Source organism: Manacus vitellinus, unplaced genomic scaffold (genome assembly GCF_001715985.3).
Source record: "Manacus vitellinus isolate BGI_N305 unplaced genomic scaffold, ASM171598v3 scaffold_3_pilon, whole genome shotgun sequence".
In the NCBI taxonomy this organism is placed as follows: Eukaryota; Metazoa; Chordata; class Aves; order Passeriformes; family Pipridae; genus Manacus; species Manacus vitellinus.
Window position 1 is genome coordinate 7971491 of NW_021940535.1, and position 19789 is coordinate 7991279.

At 37.9% G+C, this 19789-nt stretch overlaps 1 protein-coding gene across 1 annotated transcript in view; it reads left to right on the top strand.

Moving 5' to 3' along the window:
- Positions 1 to 19789, top strand: part of ELMO1 (engulfment and cell motility 1) — a 314729-nt gene that overhangs the window by 124352 nt on the left and 170588 nt on the right. The window contains exon 14 of the mRNA XM_018075779.2: positions 1184 to 1315. Within this exon, the coding sequence (XP_017931268.1) occupies positions 1184 to 1315 (132 nt within the window). The remainder of the gene's footprint in view (positions 1 to 1183; positions 1316 to 19789) is intronic.

A 19789-nucleotide genomic window follows, 5' to 3' on the forward strand; every position in this document is an offset into this window, starting at 1 on the left:
ATAAGATGTACTGGCTATTGCATTCATTGTGAAAAAGGAGAACAAAATGGCCAGGCCATTCTCCTTAGCACATAGTTCCATGAACTGAATTTTGTGTCTTGCTGAGCAGAAACTCTGAGCTCCAATCCAGCGTGTTTCCTTTGTGTGCTTCTCAGAAGCAACAGAGATGTATGGTCCTTCCTAAAAGTACTTCTGTAGAGCTAAATTGAATGTTTAAATGAAAACTATCTGGCATGCTAGATTTGAAGTTAATTTTGTGTAACAATAAACCCTGTTTTTCATACTGGGAACCTATATGGTAGTTGTTCATTAGTTTATTGCTTCTGTGTCCAAACACTGGCTTTAATATAGTTCACTGTGCAAAAAGAGACACTTAATCCCCTAAGAGATTCAAGAGGTTTAAATATATGGTCAATGAACCATATGGAAGATTTGTTTTGTTTGTTTATTTTTTGTGGCCTTTTTTAGGCTCTGGACAAGGAGGAACCTGATTTCATTTTTAAGAGGAAGTTATGTTTAGACTTGCTGATAATTTGGAGAAGAGAAGGTGGGACAGCTAGATAGTTTTACCATAAGTAACATCATGCTGTAGGTTTCTATCCTTCCTGTTTCTTAAGTTTGAGGCAGGGAAGTTTGACCCTTGGGAATGTACATGCAGTCAACTAGCACATATCTCCGTAGAGAGTCACTAACACAGTGTTGTTAGTATTATGATAGGGTGTAGCGATGTGTAAGTGTAGTAATTCCTCTCTTGCTGATTTCTGTGGTAGCAAAAAATGGACAGTTACAAAAACGAATTCGGAGTGCTGAGTCATTTTGATTTCATCCAGGAAAGTATTTAAGTACCAGCTTCATTACCAGCTTAATTTGAAATTTGTGTAATCTCTTGGCTTCTGTGGTTAAAATTAAGTGTGTAGTTAGACTTTGATAACGTGGGTCCTGCTTCTTAAAGTCAACACTTGGGCACCTTAGTGTGAATCTCCTGAATGTGATGACTTTTGAAAATGAGAACCACAAGGTCATTCTTACTGACTGTCCCTCCAAGTACAAAGTAGGGAACTTAGACACAGAAAGGTTGGGCATTGGAGGGAATACAGTGTTTTGAAACACCTTTTGTGGTATTATTTATTAAATTGAAAGTTAAGTTATTTAACCAATTTTTTTTAACCTTGTTTTCACATAGGCTCAACGGGATATCATATTTGAACTCCGAAGAATTGCATTTGATGCAGAGTCTGAACCTAACAACAGTAGTGGCAGTATGGAGAAACGCAAGTCTATGTATACTCGAGACTATAAAAAACTTGGATTTATTGTGAGTATTTTTTTGTGGTGGTCCACTGAAAGTGGGTGAGGGCATCCATTATAGTACATATTTTAATCAGTCACTTCTCTTACTTGGTCTGCTATTTCCTAAAAGGGAATAACTTTCCTCCCATCCCCAGAAATCCCAGTTTACAGCTTTAGCAGAAGCTAGGGTGCTGCAATGAGTGACTATAAACTCTTTAGAAAGGATAGGAGAGGAAGGAGAAGCAGTGGGATAGTCCTTTATGTTATGAAATGTTTTGACTGCCTAGATCTTAATGATGGTGATGGAAGGGTTGAATGTTTATGAGTCAGGACCAGGGGGAAGGCCAGCGAGGCAGATGTCATGGTGGGAGTCTGTTACAGACCACCAACCAGGATGAAGAGGCAGACAAAATATTCCATAAGCATCTGGGAGAAGTCTTGGAATCTCTAATCCTTGTTCTCATGGGGGACTTTAAACTTACCAGCTGTCAGCTGGAAATATGATACAGTGGAGAGGAAATAGTGTTAGGAGGTTCCTGAAGTGTGTGGAAGATAACTGAGACCAACTGTATGAGGTTAAACAAGGTGAAGTGCTGGGTCTTGCAACCCCATGACACACTCCAGGCTTGGGGAAGAGTGTCTGGAAAGCTGCTCAGAGGAAAAGAACCCAGTGGTGTTGGTCAACAGCTGGCTGAATATGAGCCAACCGTGTGCCAAGATGGCCAAGAAGGCCAGTGGCATCCTGGCTTGTACCAGAAACAGTGTGCCTAGTAGGACCAGGGCAATGATTGTCCCCCTGCACTGGTGAGGCCACACCTCAAATCCTGTGTTTGGTTGTGGGCCCCTCACTATAAGAAAGGTATTCTGGTGCCAGAGCAAGTCCAGAGAAGGGCAATGAAGCTGGTGAAGGGTCTGGATCACAAATCTGGTGAAAAACGTCTGAGGGAGCTGTTGTTGTTTAGCTTGGAGAAACGGAGACTCAGAGGAGACCTTATCTCTCTCCACAAGCACCTGAAGGGAGGTGGTGGCAAGGTGGGAGGTCAGTCTCTTCTCTCAAGTAACAAGCAACATGACAAGAGAGGCTCAGATTAGATATTACATAAAATTTCTTCACGGAAGGGCTTGTCAAACATTGGAAAAGGCTGCCCAGGGAAGTGCTTGAATCACCAGCCCTGAAGGTGTTTAAAAGACACATAGATATGGCACTTAGGGATGTATTTTAGGGGTGATCATGGCACAGATAGACTCAATGATCTTAGAGGTCTTTTCCAACCTGAACAACTCTAATTCTAGTTGCAAGAAATAACTACCTGAGATTGAAGCATGTAGTTTTGAATGACATGTCATAACTAAAATCTAACTTTTAATGATATCTTTGATGAACAAGCATTGACTAATGGATCTGTTTCAGCCCTGTAAAGTCATCGTAGTCTGTTAATAATGATACGGATTGATGAACACAATAAATCTGAGATAGATCTCAGTGGTATTCACTTGTAGGACCTTGTGTTTTGTTTGTTTGAAGTCCTTCCACCTCTGAATAGAGGATGCAGAATCTCTTACCCGGACTTGATCAGATGAATTGGAATTCTAGTCTTGCCTGAAACTGTGTTGGGGAGCAAAGCACAATCCGGCTAAACTGTTGCATACTATATATTGATAAATAATGTGTAGTTCCCCCCTCTGGAAACAGGGCATGCATATGTACACTGCAATCAGTATCTTGATTTATTGTTTGCTCTAGGTTAGTATGCAGTTTTCTTTCTCCTTGGGTAAAATGGTATGCTTCATAGCTTACGTGATTTGTTACTGTGCTGTCGGCCTGGCAAATGTACAGTGAATATAGTACAGTAGCTGCAGTTTTCAACACTGTTGGTGCAAGCTGAAATTCACTGTGCAGTTTGAGTGCTCTGCTCAGCTCTGTGGTGTAGGGCTCAGTTCTCCCAAAACCATAAGGGAACTGGGTAGAGGCTGTCTGGATTCTGATAGTTGTTTTCATGACTGATGAGTAAGGAAAAATTCCTGCTGGATCAGTGCTGTTGTATCTGTAAGGAGTCATAAGTAAATAAATGGGAAGGGAAGATCTTGGCATTTTGGGGCTGTAAGCATCATCATAAAACTAGTGCTTTGAGAAGCTTTTGAAGTTCAGTATGGGGGTGTTTTTTGTTATCTATTAATCTGTTCTCAGTTCCTATGTGATAGAAGACCATTGCTATCCCAGCTTCTGAGACTGTCAATTCCTATAAGGAGATGAGCAGAGGACTTTCTGCCCTCAAGGCTAAAACTAAAAGAAAATGCAGACCCTAGTTTAGAGACAGATGGGCTGGATATAGAGCCTCCAGCTTGGGGTAGATGAGAACAGAGGTGGGGGCCACTGTCATAGGAGAAGGAAAAGTAGCTGGTGGCAAAGAAGGAAATGGTGACAAACACAGAGGGAATAATGGCGTATGCTGAAGTCATCGTGGAGTTGTACATACAGAGATTGTGGCATATGGAAGAATCAAGGAGAGAAGTTTAAAACAATTGTTCTCTACTTCAGGCTGATCACTTTCAGACATCTACTGCTCACTCTAGTTTTATGAGATACTGAAAACTCAGCTCCTCTGAAAATCTGATCTTGCTTTCTTAAAACTGGAGCTAGAAAACTGAGTGTATAACAGAATACCTAACAGAATTTGAACTAGTACTCACACACAGATATGAATTTCAATTCTATTTTTTCTGCTTCTTAACAAGGACTTAGTATCACTTGTTTTGAAGTCTGGCACTAGTTATTCCAATGGTTTTGTTTATCTCACAGGACATATTTTGATTCTTCAGAGCTGAGATTATTCACAACAACATGTTTTAGTTGATAGGGTTGTTAGGAAAACACTTGGTATGAATCAAAATGTGTTAGTCTTGTCTGAATTTGCAGGAACTCTCTTGCGCTGCCTGCGCAGCAGAGACTCATTCATTATCTTCATTCCTCTCATTTGGGCTTTTCATTGGGAAGCCTACTGAAAACACTCTGACAGTTGTCAAGGGTAACTGCAGCACTGTTTACTATTTAATTATGATAGCCTTTCACAAGGGGATAGGGAGCAAAGTTTAGGAGGGAATGGAACTGGGATTAAAGCAATGAAGAAAATGCGGGGAGGCATAATGGGAGATAAGAAGAAATATGTGAAAGTAAGCTGTGAAAGGAACACCATAACAAGAATCCTAATGGGAGGTAGGTTATCCTACTGACAGTGTGATGAGGCAATGTACAAATAATAAAAATGTCAATGGTGAACTGCAAGAAGAGTTATTCTGCTCTTGTACAGAAGTTTTACCTTGAGCTAAGAGTCCAGGTGACACTGCTTGTACACTTTTTTCTCAGCTGAAGAGGAATATGACTGTCCTCACAGGGCTGGGGAAGGAAGCAGGATCTGTTGTGAAATCTGACTGGTTATCCCCAACCTCTTGCATGGGCAGTGCTCTTACCGGATTCTTGGCTGCCTTCACCCCATCTACTTATTTTCATTAAAGTTTCCTCAGTGCTTTCATAAGTTGCAGGTAAAGGGTTGCATTAGCAAATTGATCTATAATCTGAATAGTGGGAGGTTTCTCTTCCCCCTGTTTTGACTGTGTGGCACAAGAAACTCGCCAAATAGGAGGCTGACTTTGAATGCTGTCTTCATTCCACTGGTACTGATGGTCAGGAAGCTAATTTCTTGAACTGATTAAACATTCATTCCAAAGGAGAGAGTAAAACTATGTCTAGCCATTAAGTTGTTCCTGAACTGCTTGTTCTCTTTCTGTATGGGAAATGCAAGAATCTTATTTATTTTTCTCAGCCACATCAAAAAGTCTTGCCCCACTACAAATAAAATGTCCACAAGAGACAAAGTCCAGACATGGTTTCAGAAGTTTACAATATAATTTGTAAAACTTCATAGTTAAAGACATCCATTCAGTTTTAAAGCAACCACAAGACCTCTCCAGATGGTTGTGATAAACTGTTTATTATGAGCAAAGAGAATTTCAGAGGAGACAGTCTTGAGGACATTTATTAAAATACTAATAAATACAACTAAAATACCCAATTAGGAGATCTAAGATACACTCCACCCTATTGAATTATTTATTATTTTCTGAGTCAATTGCAAATTAAATAGCCTGAATACTCTCCCTTACATTCGAGTAAACTTAATTCCCATAATCGAGGTAGGTAATAGTTACTAAAAATTGATAATGCTGTATATTTTCATAATAATTTTTTAAACATTGCTACTGTCATTGAGAAGTTTTAGCAAATGGATTTGTTTAGAGGCAGCCGTGAACAAATTCTAAGAAGCTTAGGTAGCTTAAAATGTTGGGGAAAAAAACCCCAAAATTATCATCCTAGAACAGGTTTTCTGAAGTTTTTGGTGTGTAGAGCTTCTGGGTTTTTATTTGTTTGTTTTGTTTGAATTTTCTTTAATTAAATATAAGTGGTTAGTATAAATGCAAAAAACCAACATGGAAAGTGATTTCATAATTCTACTGTGCCACGTTGGAATTTATTAGTGTAGTAAAATGAAATGTGGTTTAATGAAGGAGCTTTGAAATCAGTAAGGAACTGTCTGATAAAAAGTGACAATTAAAAGCAAAATAGAGAATAGTGGAGTGTTCTTCAAGAGGAAGGCATGGGCTTGACTTTCAAAATATTAGTGGTGGGGACATAAGGGAATGAACATATGCAGATGAAATCTTCTGATGAAACAAATATGGGAAGCACTGATGAAAGAATCACCATGTTATTCACAGATTAGATGACCTTTTGGATTACAGAGACAGAAATGTAATTTCGTTCAGTGATACAAAGAAATATGGTGTTCATTTAGGACCCCTGGCAAGAATTTCACCTTCAGGCAAGTATCTTGTCTCTAGCAAAAGATAAGAGAGATTGTACAACATAGCCACAAAAAAGTCAAATATTAAGCTAGGATATATCCGGAAAGATATTTTTAAAGCAGATAAACTGTTGAGGCCATTTTCTGCATTTCTCAGACATATCTAGAACACTATATAATTTCAGTAAACTATACAGTGACTCCTGGAGTGACTGAATGTGAGATGTATGCAGAGTGTGAGGCTTGTGCAGTGATAAGGGAGATGTCTTACAAGAGTTGATTTAGAAAGGTTACCTTGTTTAGCCAATCAGGCTGAATGCTGTGGAAGTCTGAAGTGTAAAAGTACTGAGACGGAGGAAACTATATGTAAGCTAAAAGGAAGAGATGGCAATCCATTTATGGGAAAGATTTTTAGTTGGAACGACGGGGACAAAAGTTGCTACTAGTTTAAAGATGGAGCTCGATCCTTTATGAGAAAGTTTGTATATGTTTCACAGTGGTGCATCCAGGAAACAAACCCATGAGTACTATATGAGAAAAACCCCAACAAACAAGGTTGCTTAGAGAAGTCTGAAAGGAGACATGAGTAATTAGATGGATGACTTAAATAACCACATAGCCTATTTGTTAGACGTTGCAAAAACTTTCTAGTATGAGGAGAAGCAGCACCAGAATAGATAATTTGGAGAATTTGTCTTGTAGAGATCTCTGGAAAGAAACTTCAAAGATAGTTGAGAATAGCCAAAGCATGCCTTAGGCAGAATGTAAACCTGACTTGCTTTTGAGATTTTTTCCAGACTTGTACGTTTTTTTTCTTCTTCACGTCCCAGATGAGCAGCTACTTTGTTTTATCTTTTGATCATCTTCTTCAAAAATCCCTTGTGTTACAGCACAATATCCAAGTAGCGCTCTGAAGATAAGAACTATTCAGGTTTCTCACGAGTTCTTCTGTGGTGCTTCTCATTGTCTCTTTGAATAGTTCATTAGCTGAAGCCTAGGGATAGTGTTGCCCATTTAGAGATGAAGGGAATATTTTTTCCCTTCTTGAATTTTCTGGCTAAAGGAATATACTCTCAGGACTTTATTTTTTGGAACACCCACTGCTTTCCTCAGTGCATGGCTTTTGTTAGACCTGTACAAGTGTTACTGTCTGTTGAGCTGAGTGTATTAAACCAGGTATTTGGAAAACGAAGAGTATAGAGTTAGTGACTGTCTTGTACGTCACCTGTCCGGCAGTCTCTCTTAAAGTCTCCTTGTCTTTAGGCATAGCTTCTCACCAGGCCAGATCTGTTGCTGACTCTACCGATAGGTTTGGCCTGAAGTTTAGGTTAGCTCTGTTCCACCAGCAAATGGGAAGTAGCTGTTCAAGACACTACCTTTCCAAGCATGACCCATTTACGTGTCAGACTGTAGTGAGCCAGGGGGTTTTCCTCCAGAGCAGGTGAAACTTAGCCATTCGCTGTATGGAATGGATAGTCCTTAGATTGCTGTGGCCAAGAGTAACTTAAGACAAAGACAGGAGCTGCCTGGATAACAACCCAGAATGATTTATTGCCTTTGCATCCATTCTGCTTCTTCCTTTATATTTTTTTCCTGCAGCCATCTCAAATGGAAACCCTTCTCAGGCTGTCTTCTGTATGACAGAATATTTATCCTTTGACAAATTAAATTGATTGTGTTCAGTAACCTCCTTCAGGTCTTGATATATTCTATTGAGTCTCTTTACTGTGGTATCTCACTTTGCTTTCCAACTCCTTAGCTCCTATGGCTTTTCTCTCTCCATTTCTTTCCCTAGTCTTTGGTTTTCATTTCCCAATCCCCTTGGGCTCTTTGTTCCATTTTGACCTCCATTTGGATCCATCTCTTTGTCTGATCGCCAATCCCCATGATTTCATTCATTCAATCTCTCTAAATTTCGCCTTTTTTTCATTCTCACTCCTTCCTTGTGATGTGCTTCTCCTCTGGGTTTTCCCTTGTCTCCCTCTCTCTACCTCTTCCTCCTACTCTGTTCTTTCCCCCATCAGTATGAAGCCTGCTCAGTCAGCTGGCTCTCATTTCCAGCCCCTGCACCGAAACTTGTCAGGACTTTCTAAAGACAATCAACAATTTGCATTTTTCCTGTGCTGTATTTTCAGTAATGGATTGGCTGGTTTTAGCTACATGGTCCCAATATTAATATTTGCCTCACTGTGAAAAATTTCAATTGCCTGATAAGTGCTATCCAAGACATTAAAAGCTGGGAACAGCATCTAGTAATGGGAAACACTGGGCAATGGTAATAATAGTCAGCACTACTAACCCCACCTCTTAAATGATCTATAGACAAAATGCTTTCCCCTTCATTTTTTTTAACATAATGTTGTGGGATTGTGACCTGAATAGTTCAAACATAGATTAAACTTTTTTTTTTAAAGATATGATGTTACTTTTTGCTTATTTTATTCTGGGCTGTGAAATAATTGCATCCTAGTTTTGAAGAATTTAGCTTAAACTGCTGATTTATTGTAACCTATAGCGATAAATTATTTGACCACAGATTTGAGTCACAGGTTTCCTGGGGATGGTGTGTGTGTATTAAAAGAAAGTTCAGATTTGCAGTGATAGAAAGACAGTAGATCAGTACTTAGGTTACTGTGTGATAATAATTCATCCTTTATTGTTGACTGATGGAAAGTAAAGAGAGTGAAGTCGTGCAGTGAAAGGGCAGTGCACAACTCTGAGTAGTTTGCATGGTGTGGATTAGTGGTAGTCAATTAAGCAGTAGATTGATTAAAGCTTTAGAAAGTTAAAATGGAGCAAGACCAGGATGGGGTTGGGATGCCAAGCCCTGCAGGAATATGAATAGTCCTTACATTCTGTGGAGTTACTAATGTCAGCTAGTCTCTGAAGCCTCTTTGTTCCAGCTGGTCATCTGGATTAATGGTAGCAGTCTGCAAACCAGGGAGGATAAAACTTTCCCAGGAGGGAGAGTGAGAGGGAAGTGGACAAAGCAGACCCCGTGTGATGCCTTTACTTAGCTATTCTTGTTGAAGACCTGAGGATGGTCATAATTTTTCTTCCTAAAAAATGAAGACCTGACTGTTTGAAGTCCTACAGCATTATGAGTTGTCGGACTGGAAAAACCCTGACCAGGAAGCTGAAGTTCTGTGATTTGAAACTGAAATCTGGAACTGGTATTAAATGCTGAAAAACTCATCACAAAGGTCATGAATGGTCATTTTCAGCTATTTGGTTCACAAATCCCTGTTGTTTCCTCCAGCCGGTGATATTCTGCAGTGATCATAGGTTTTTATCCTTTGGGAAAGCTTTTCAACGGTAATAGAAGTATTGCTTTCTTACATTCAGATTCTCTTGTTAGCTTTGGCAGTGGCAGAGGAACATTTTTAGAATAATACTGTATATGTGCTAATCTAGATCTGATCCTTTTTAAATTTTAAATTGATAAGATTTAATAGTTGGCTTAATGGTAGAACAGCATAGATGACAGATAGTCTGTACTACTGAAAGCTATTAGTAATTTTCCATCCTCCACTCTTTCTACTCCTACAGCCCTCTCTTTCTCTATCTACTATTTCAAAACTTGTGAAATCAGTTGTTGCTAGGGAAAAAAAAACAACTCAGAGAAGATTTTCTTTTGCTGAGCTTTTCAGATATGCAGTAGCTGAGGCTGCTTTGCCTCAAAACAGAAGCAAGTGCCAGACCCCTCAGATCAGTTGCCCTATTTCTATATGTAACAATGGCTCACTCTGAAGTAAAACATTTTGTCATTTACTAATGATAGGTAATAATTAAGCACAATTCAGCACAGCAATACCCATGTCTTATCTCAGTCCACCAGAAAGGAGAATCTTCTTTTCACCTTTCATTGTAATACATGGTTTGTAGATTTGAGCATCTTTTTATTTAACAGATTTAAATTTGCAGATGGTATGACCAGGAAAAAAAACAAAACATGCTCTGCCCTTTGCCACTGAAATTCCCTTTTGTTGGACCAGTGGGCCAAGACAGGAATATAGATAGGATTTCTCCTCTCGTTTTTACCTTTATGACCACTAGAGGTTGCTCTTCTCCGTTGTTTGCGAGCATCATTCTCCATTGTGTCATTTCGTTTTGAAGCTGAAATTTTTCAGCGCCTATTTTAGAAAAAAACCATTACTGATTTATTCCTTGGGGTAAGTTTTGAAAGATGAAAGCTAATGATACGTATTTATTTCTAGTTATTATGAAAGAATGTATTTGTATAGTGACTGTCACTTTCAGTAATTGATCATCTTTTAAGTAAAGAGACATAGTAAGTGGCAGATTTATATGACTGTTTTTGCTTTCATAAACACTTCTTTGGAAGTGTTTGAGAAAAAACAGATCTTGAGGACCAGTTCTGTCATTTTGTTTTCAGAGAACAACATTTATCTCTATAATCCTGTTGCTGTGTATAGGAATATCACAAGAACAAGATCTAATCACTGGGATTAACAGCCTAGGACCTTGAGTAATATTGGTCTTAAACCAATAAAAATATCTGAATGGATGTAAATGTTTGAAATACTTGTGTTTTTTATTAATATTGTGTGCACCAGAAGTGCGGCACCACATTGTACTAGAAGAGCAGCAAAGCTGAATTTTAGGAAAAGGTAGAAATAAGATAACCATTAAAGCCTTAATTCATTCCCTTACTCTTTGTCCCATTGAAATACATGCATATGCAGTATTTCTTTTATCTACCTCTGCTTTTTTCCTCCTTTACACTTTGCGCCTTATTTCTGTCATGATCCTTGTCTCTTGTTCAGCTCTAGGCTGATATTTGTAGTTTTCCTTCCCATCTGTCTTGTTTTCTGCCCTAACACTCTAGTGCTTCTTCTTCTAAGCCTTTCTGCTCCCAAATGCTTGACTTTGACACTCACATCTCACTGTTCTGTGAGCCCTTCTCTTTCCACTCCACTCCTGGTTTGTTTTTTTCTCTAAACTTGGAAGATGGGGCCCGGGAATGCTCAGGACAGATAATATCTTCAGAAAAAAACCCGTGTGTGTTTCAAAGAGATTTGTTAAATTCAGTTAATCCTGAGCATTTCTAATTCAGTCAAATGTAGGCTATGTTCAAAAGGAATCTCAAAACTGACACAAGAGCAAGTCTTAGAAGTTTTTCTTGCGTAGCATGAGTGGGCTGGGGTTTCTTGACAAAACAGTTATGTAAAAATTGATTTAATAAGAGCAATGCAGAGCTTAAAAAACATGCCTAAAAATGATCAAATAGTTTGCTAAATCTTGCTAAGGCTTTTGAACAGAAAGAAAAAGTTAGGCATTCTGTTCTAATAGTTAAAATTATTGTAAAGTATCAGATACTAAAGTCTAAAAGTGGAAAGTGTCAGACAACCTGAACTGCAAGTGACGCAACCAGATTTACCCGTAATTCAAACACTTTTTCGAGTTTCTGTTTGCTTTTGCCGTCTTCCTTCCCTAATGTTCCTGTGAATATTGCTGCTTAATAGATCTCTAACAGAGCAACCACAAGGAGAGGTGCTGAAAACTGTATGAGAAGGTGAACAAAATATGTGAAGTACAATGAAAGAAAAACAGAGTGAAAGAAGGACATAGAAATGAACTGATGATTTAAATTTTCTGAAGCTATATGGAGATAATTCAGTCTGAAAAAAAAACAAAAACAAACAAACAAAGCAAAAACCAAAACCCCAAACCAAGTCTCCATTTCACTTGTTGAAAAACAAAAGAAAGTTTTAATTTTATTAGATGACTATTTTAGACTATTTTGCAATGTGCAGCTCCACATGACAATCTCACAAAATGTTTTCTAAGAGAGTACTTGGATCTTGTCTTTACAGTAATACTGAATGTCTGTCAGGATTGTTTTTCTTTACAATTCACCTGAAGATAGAAATACTTGACTTACCCTATGTATATGGCTCAGTATTATTTGGAGTACAGCTGAACCTAATTTTAAAAGAAAGCTGATAACTAATCTATAATATTGCACAGCAGAGGGCACTAGCATCGTACCAGATGTCAGTTGTTCACAGAAGTTTTTCAACAGCTTACTTGCATGGATACACAATCTTTTCAGCCTTAGAAATAGTAGAAATAACTGTTCTGGGCTGTAAATTCCCATTTGTCAGTTGAATGCCAGCAAATGTTTGATGTTTAGGCTAAATGATGCCTCTGTACGTTACTTAATTTGGCTTTCATGATGTCGTTTGTGATACAATTCACTGTAAGTGGGGTTTCCTCTCTGGCACTTACTGGTGAGATATTTTATCCCTCCAAAATATTCCTGTGTCTGAGTGTTTTTCAGCCTTATGTAGGTTCTATGACAGGGGTGCTTTCTTGCAATCTGGATTTTTTTAGTTATTTTCCCCCACCCACCCCCAAGAGTCTCTACAAATCTGCAAGAGATGAGATTTTTTTAAATATAGTTATAGATCTAATCAGAAAACCTTACATTTGATCACCAGCTCAGACTGTGTTCTGCAAAGGTGAGCAATAGCAGCAAAGTATCAATATTCTTCCAAAACTGAGAGACAGAAATACAAAAATCATTCAAGCTTACTCTCACAACCATCCTGTCCTTGGTACTGTTAGGAGTCCATAGGTGTGTAACCTACTGCATTCTTTCCTGTAAGCATAGTTTTATAGTTTTAACTTACTGTTTGGCATAAACAAAGCATTCCATGGTTTCATGTCATGCTATGTATATGGTGCTAGGCTGTGGGAAAAACAGGGCTGCGCTGGAAGAAGTATTGCTGCATGTAGAATGAAGCGCTGCACACTGAGGTTTGCAACTGAAACTCAGCTCTCCACACTGACATTTAGATTTGCTGAGATGTTCCAGTCGATGTGTAGTGGTGGGAGATATCTCCTTTGGTATAACTTAGAGGAAGGTGGTCCCCAGGGTTAGCATTTGATCTGCAAATCTCTTTGTTAAGCCCCTGTACCACTTTGAGCAGTGCAAGGAAGCGTGGGTAGGTGCCTGCTAGGCACAAGCAGGGAAACGGCCTGGTTACCCTACGTGTGAGTGGGGTGTAACCTCCTGAGGGAGAGAGGTGACCTCCTCTGGCCACAGGGGAGATGCTGTCATGTGACTCCAGATTGCAGCGTGGAATAAATACTCAAGAATGAAAAAAAAAAAAATTAGGTGATGAAAACTGTAAATTTATTGGTAAATCCAAAGACAATGCGTTTTTTCTTTGTCACCAGACTGTAGTCTGCTGATCCTGAGTGCTAACAGAGGAATGCAAGAGAATTATTGCTCTTTGGAGGCATGAGATTTTAAATGGCTGGGAGAAAACTTGAGGAACTTTTTTTTATTAACCAAAATGGGTACATTGTAACCAGGAAAGCCAGACCTTGTGGCACGCGCAGTGGATGATATGTGAGTGATAGAGAACGTACTAATTTTACATAAACTTGGCACTGTTGATCTGAGTTGATAACTGTACAGAATGAGGTTCCTGGGTCAGATGCATCTTTGTAGTGACTGATAACAGGGGCCAGCAAATCCATATGTTAAAGCTGGGGTTCTTGTTTACCATGCAGCTGCATGCAATTTCCCAGGTTTATTTGTCAGGAGCTATGGGCATCTGACAACTCGATCATTGTTAAAATGGATCAACCAGCCTTTAACCATATGTAGCTGAATTCCTCTTAGCTGTAGTCCTTCCAGAGAAGAACAGATTTAAAAGAAAGAAAAAATAATCACATCTCGATGAACCACCAAGCTTCTTTGACCTTTCAGTATCACTTTAAGAATGAAGTTAAAACTAACAGAATGAAATAACTGTAGTTGTATGTTGGTGAGTGTGAATGAACTGACTCTGTGTAACATCAATCCTTCTGGTTTGATTTTTTAATACTTTATTGGATGATTTTGTGCTTGTTATAAATATCTGTTGAAGGAATCATCCTTTAAATAATTTTCTTAATGAAGAAAATTGTTTTGCAAAGAGAGAAGAAAAGTTTTTTTAAGTATTTTTATACCTTTCCAGTATTTTTAATTGTGAAATTGTAAAATAAAATTCTTAAACTCAATGTGATTTGAAAAAGCATACTTCTATTGAAGAAAATCCACATACAAATGGAAATGTACTAATTTAAAACTAGGTGCAATGGAACATTGAATTTATGGCATATTTTTTATATACTATGTGTTGTTTATCCAATTGTTTTCTTGTTTGCTGCTCATTTACTATATGCTTCCCAGTTATAAACTCGTGGGGGCAGGCAAGCTCCATAGATTTGAATGCAGCTGGGCTGAGTAGTTAGCTTCAAGTGTATCGTAACAGAAGAATTGTATACTGACTCTGTCCCCTAGAGATGGATCTTGGACATCTTTCTCTGGATATTATGTACCTTGCATGCCTCGGAATTTGCATACAAAAAAATAAGATGAAGAAACAGCCCTCACAAAACTGATCAGCCATAATGACATCTCTCCTCTTTTGTAGTATGAGCTTCATCTGTTTCTCAAGGCTTGGCTTGGATAGCTGATTCCAGATAAACCCTTGCTTGATGAGGGTAGTTTTGGGAAACTGTGTAAATTCAGTGTTAATTACAAAACATATCAGCATTTTGCAGAGTGAGTCACAAGAGCTCCACATTCTTTTAGAGGGAGGAAAAGAAAAATTGAAATTTCCTAATGAATAGATCCAATGATTTTTTTTATTTTTTTTTTTATTATTACCTTGCTATTGAGGACAGATGACGTTATCCTATAGAATGGGCACAGGATATTGTTGACTTAAGATAGAAATATGGACCTACAGGTTTTAGGAGACATTGGTCCTGACTCCAAGCCTGTCCCTGACTTTTACAAAGCTTGACTGTTTGTACTCAAACAGGGGGAAGATTTGACTGCAGAGATAGTAATTTTGTACATGGGTAAGTCCAGCCTGAGGTTTTTAAAATATCATATATGTTGACAGTTCCTTTGCTGTAGATTAGTTTTCAGCTTGTTCTCTGTGGTTACTAGAAGCTTAACTTGGTCACAAGGTAATAAACAAAGTGTCAGTGTGTGAACAACAGGTTCCAAAGTGGTAGCAGGCTTTTTCATCCAGTTCTGCAAGTCTGTATGCCCAGCCACAGACGACATTTCAGCTCTTTTTCCTGGAGCTCTGGGATGGAGTTTTCTGTTTTAAATTTGGACAGCTGCTCTATCTGGCTGCCCGGCAGCCAGTAGGTTCACATAGCTGATTCATTTTGAACTGGGGTTTTCTGAGACACGGGGCTGATTTCTCTGTACTCTTTATTTGAACTAAATGCAGCCTGAGCCTTTCCTTTTGCACGAGAGCTGTTTTAGCTAGCTTGTTTGGAAAAGAAAAATGTGAAACCTTTTTACAGAAGTATCTAAAAGGAGAGCAAGATCTATCCCAACTTACCTTTCTGATATTTGGCATTGGCTTTAGGTTCCTTGCAAAGCTCACTGTTCTCAAAGCAACACAGATTGTAAGGATGCAGGGATGTCCTCAGCCACCGCAGTCATTGATATTAATGAAATTCCAAGGGCAGTAAAATTCACTGCACAAATGAAGTGTCAGTCTTTTTGTTCTGTGGTTGTGCCGTGCCTACCATAGTACATAAGCATCATATCCTTTACTGGAGATGACAGTTGTTACAGCAGGAAGGGTCCCATTCAGAATTTCATTCAAGTCTTCTGAGGGATGACATAAGGGAGAGGCAAATGCATCAAATAAGTGTGCTTCATGTGTGGGTTCCCTGTAGATACACATCCTCAGGAAAGTTCTAGTGATTATTTTTTCCCTGATCTTAATTGATTGCTTATAATTTAAGTAATTTTTCTATAAAAGAAACCACAACTGAAAGTTGTTTAAATTAATGCACCTTAAATTACAGAAGCAAATGTTATATCAAAATAGTTATGTTTATATCAAAATAGTTATGTTTAGATAGAACTACCTGGAGTGTAACTAAAACAATCAAAAATATGCTCTCTCTGTAATCTTATGCTTAGAAATATCTGATTCAAGCAGCCCAAGATTTGACAGAACTTGGTTTTGAACTTTTCTTTTTACTTAAAAAAAGGGTCTAGAAATATATTTTTTCTTGTTGATAGTCAATGCAACTCAAGTGTTTTGTCCATATGCTAAAATATATATTTGTGCACACTCATTAGCTACTTTTTATCTTTTCCTTAAGTTTTATAAAAAATGTCTGTTGAAGTGCTCTGAATTTCTCCTTAATTGTGGAGCCATTATGCCATTATGCTTAAATAATGAGTGGAAGTCACAGTGTACCTTCCTTCACTTGCATTAAGCTTACCTAAATTCAAAAAAAGCTTTTCATGCCAAAATTAGACTTAGGAACACTAAGTCTAACTAATTGACACATCTGATAGGACTCACAGAAATAAAATTACTCAGGCAGATTTTGTTTCTGGCATGCATGACTTCTGTCTCGTTGCAAACATTTAATCTGCGTTTATTTGTAGTGTAGATGGATTAATTTCTTTGGCTTACTCTTCCTGCTAGCATTGTTCACACTGTTTTCTCACATGACTGTCATCTTGCTAGCTTGATAATTCTCCTGCTGGGCAGGATGGGAATTCATGCCTTAGATCCTATATGTGTAGAGAAGGCAAGCTGCTTTAATGACACTGGTAAAATTAAACTAGTTGATCTCCTGCATATTCTGAAATCATAAAAAAACCTGTAACAGTAGCTCTTTTTAGGTTGAGAATGCTCTATGCCAGTTTTTCCTGGTGTATTTCATGAGTGTTGTAGTTCAAACAATATGAAAATATCTTGCTGACCAGGATGTGGGTAATATATTCCAGCATGATTTTGTAAGAGCTGGGGTTATCTGAAAAGCTGTAGCCCTTGGTTGCTCTCCAGCAGCACTGACTGGAGGGACACCTGCCTCATAAGCTTTCAGCTGGGCCTCTAGAAAGTCTCATGGGAAAGGTCCCTAGTTCCCTGCAGTGAAAACCGTCTGGATTAACTCATGTCTCATCCAGCAGCAATCTAAAGTGGACTGACTTTGCCCAAAAGTGTAGGACAGGAAATCTGGCAGGATCTGGCTGTTAAATATCTGGAATAATAATAAACTAGTATGACTTCTAGTTTCTTGACCCAGTCTAGCTATATGTGCAAGTGGATATTTGACAGCTTACTCAGTTATTCTGTAAACTCAGTGGATATGGGGAGATATCTGGAAGTAATTTTCCATGCTAAAAAAATGTAATTAAAAAGGCCATGTCCCATTGATTCATTCTAAATATCCCTGAAAGAGACCTGTTACTGCTTGATAACTACATTTGCCCAGAAAGCATTACTTCAGTAATAAGTCAGCAATCTGTGAAGTGCTAAATATGTATCTAACTCTAAAGTCTGCCCTTGTTAACTAAACTAAGGCCTGAGAGGTGGCTCATCGTTGTCATGCATTGGACAAGATGTGGTCACTCTAAGTTATAGCACTCATTTTACATTCTTCTAGGCTTTCAAAATAATGGCAGTCCCTTGAGCTTAAGATTTTGGAATTCAAAGCATTAGCTGAATGTAATATAGGTATGTGTAATATAGGTATCCCTAATACAGGTGTGTGCAAAATACAAAGAATTATGCAAGAGCTCTTTGTCTTGCTTTATAACGTGTAATTTATTCATGACTGAAAATATGTAGTGCTTGTCTTTTGACATGCACTTATGTTCTGTCTGGTGGTTTTAGCTGATTTAATTGCACTACCCTAACATTTAGACTTTTGCAATTTTGACCACCATAGCATCCTTTCGTGACGGGGACAGATTTCTGGTGGTGACTTACTTAGAACTCTGTGGTGCTTTACATTAGATTACACAGTAGCTCAATGAATTAAGGGAATACAGTAGTCAAATAATATTTTTTTTAAAACTTTCATAGGGCAAAGTGTGCGCAGATTGTACATACAATGTCTTTGATATTAAGAAGGTTGGTTTTATATTGGTGAGGTCAAACTTGATCCTGAAAGTCTATTGCTTAACATGTTACATAAATTGGAATGAGTTTTATTATTAGAAGGTAAGATTTGTAGTCTAATAATATGTATTGCAAAAATGTCACAAAAACAACAACAAAAATATCAAAACTTAAGCTGGTAGAAATGGCCAAATATTTACCTCAACACAAAGTTGAGAAGAGCTAAAAATGTGTTAGTTAAAGGAAAAACTACCATCATTGTATGAAAATATCGTTTGTAAGTCTTCATGAAAACTATATCCAGTAGAAATATACTGAAGTTCTTTATGTATGGTGGGAATGTGATTTAAATGACTTGCACTGAAAGTATCTTAAATTACTTCCTGCATATTCTTTCAAAGATACAGCAGTTGCTGAGCTTTTGATACTTCTCACTTGCGTTAGACAGGCAGGTTATTTATTTATTTATTTATTTATTTATTTATTTATTTATTTATTTATTTATTTATTAATTCAGGGATCCTTCAGATACATTTTCATTCTATGATAGCGTTCTGTTGGAAAATTAAAAAAATAGGCTTTGGGAAAAAAAAGCCCAATTTCATATTTAAAGAGCTATCAAGAGAAAAACAAATCTGTTAGTTCTTACTTTCATTGAATATATAAATGTTGAAAATTCCCGAGTTAGTCTTGTATCTCATTAAATGGGATGGTGGAAGTTGTGTGCACCATCATCATCTCTTTGAATATAGCATTGTTAAATAAAAGGACAAAATTATTTCCTCATTAAGAGTTTTAGCTGACTACCTCTGCAGAAATGTTGTTGTGTTTTTTTAATGTAGCATTTTTTCTTATTTGTAATTCTTGTGTAAACGAACAGATGGGAACATTTTGCATGTAAAACTTCAGGTTTATTTAGGGAAGGAGTAAATGGTGATGTTGTATGCTTGTTGATACTTGCAACCTAAGTGTATCAATTCATAATTCACTGTGAATATAACTCAAAAAGTTCCCACTCTCCTGGTCCTGAGTTCTTAGGAACAAACATCCATGTACGTACTATGATTTCTTCGTTTGATCCAGGGAAAGTTTTTGCATAGGTGCTGTAGAACCAGGTAGGTGATTGCTTTCCTTCCTAGCCCACAGAACCATGGTTTAGATTTAAAAGGAATTAGACAATGAGTAAGCAAGTAATTGAAGACAGGAGAAAGAGATTGCTGTCCCTGGTGTTATCTTGGAAGACGGATTGTTCCTTTTTCTGCAGAAAAAAACACAACCACTTTTGAGAGGGTTCAATTTAGAATGACACCATTTAAATTGGAGTCTTCAGATGTTCTGAAGTTTTTCTATAATCAGTTCTTTTACAGTCCTGATTCTTCCCTGGAAACTTCTGATGTGTTTTTGTTATGTCAACCTACTGAAGTTAGGCATTCAGAATAGGGTTTCCCCTGAGCTGCTTTGGTATTGGGAAAACAGCTATTAATGGGTCTAGCACCTACTCAGGACAAACTAGCATGATTTGGCAACTGATTTACATGGCTGCGCATCGCACTGGTGCAAAATCTGTGATAAACTGTCAATATTTGTCAAGACAGAAATAAATTTGTATGTTAATGGCCTAGGAATGCAGGAAAATAAAGGGTTTCTGTGCTTCGGTGTATTCACATGGAAGATGCTGTTGTTAGGAATAATATAAGGAACGAGCAGTACTTATTCCATTAGCAG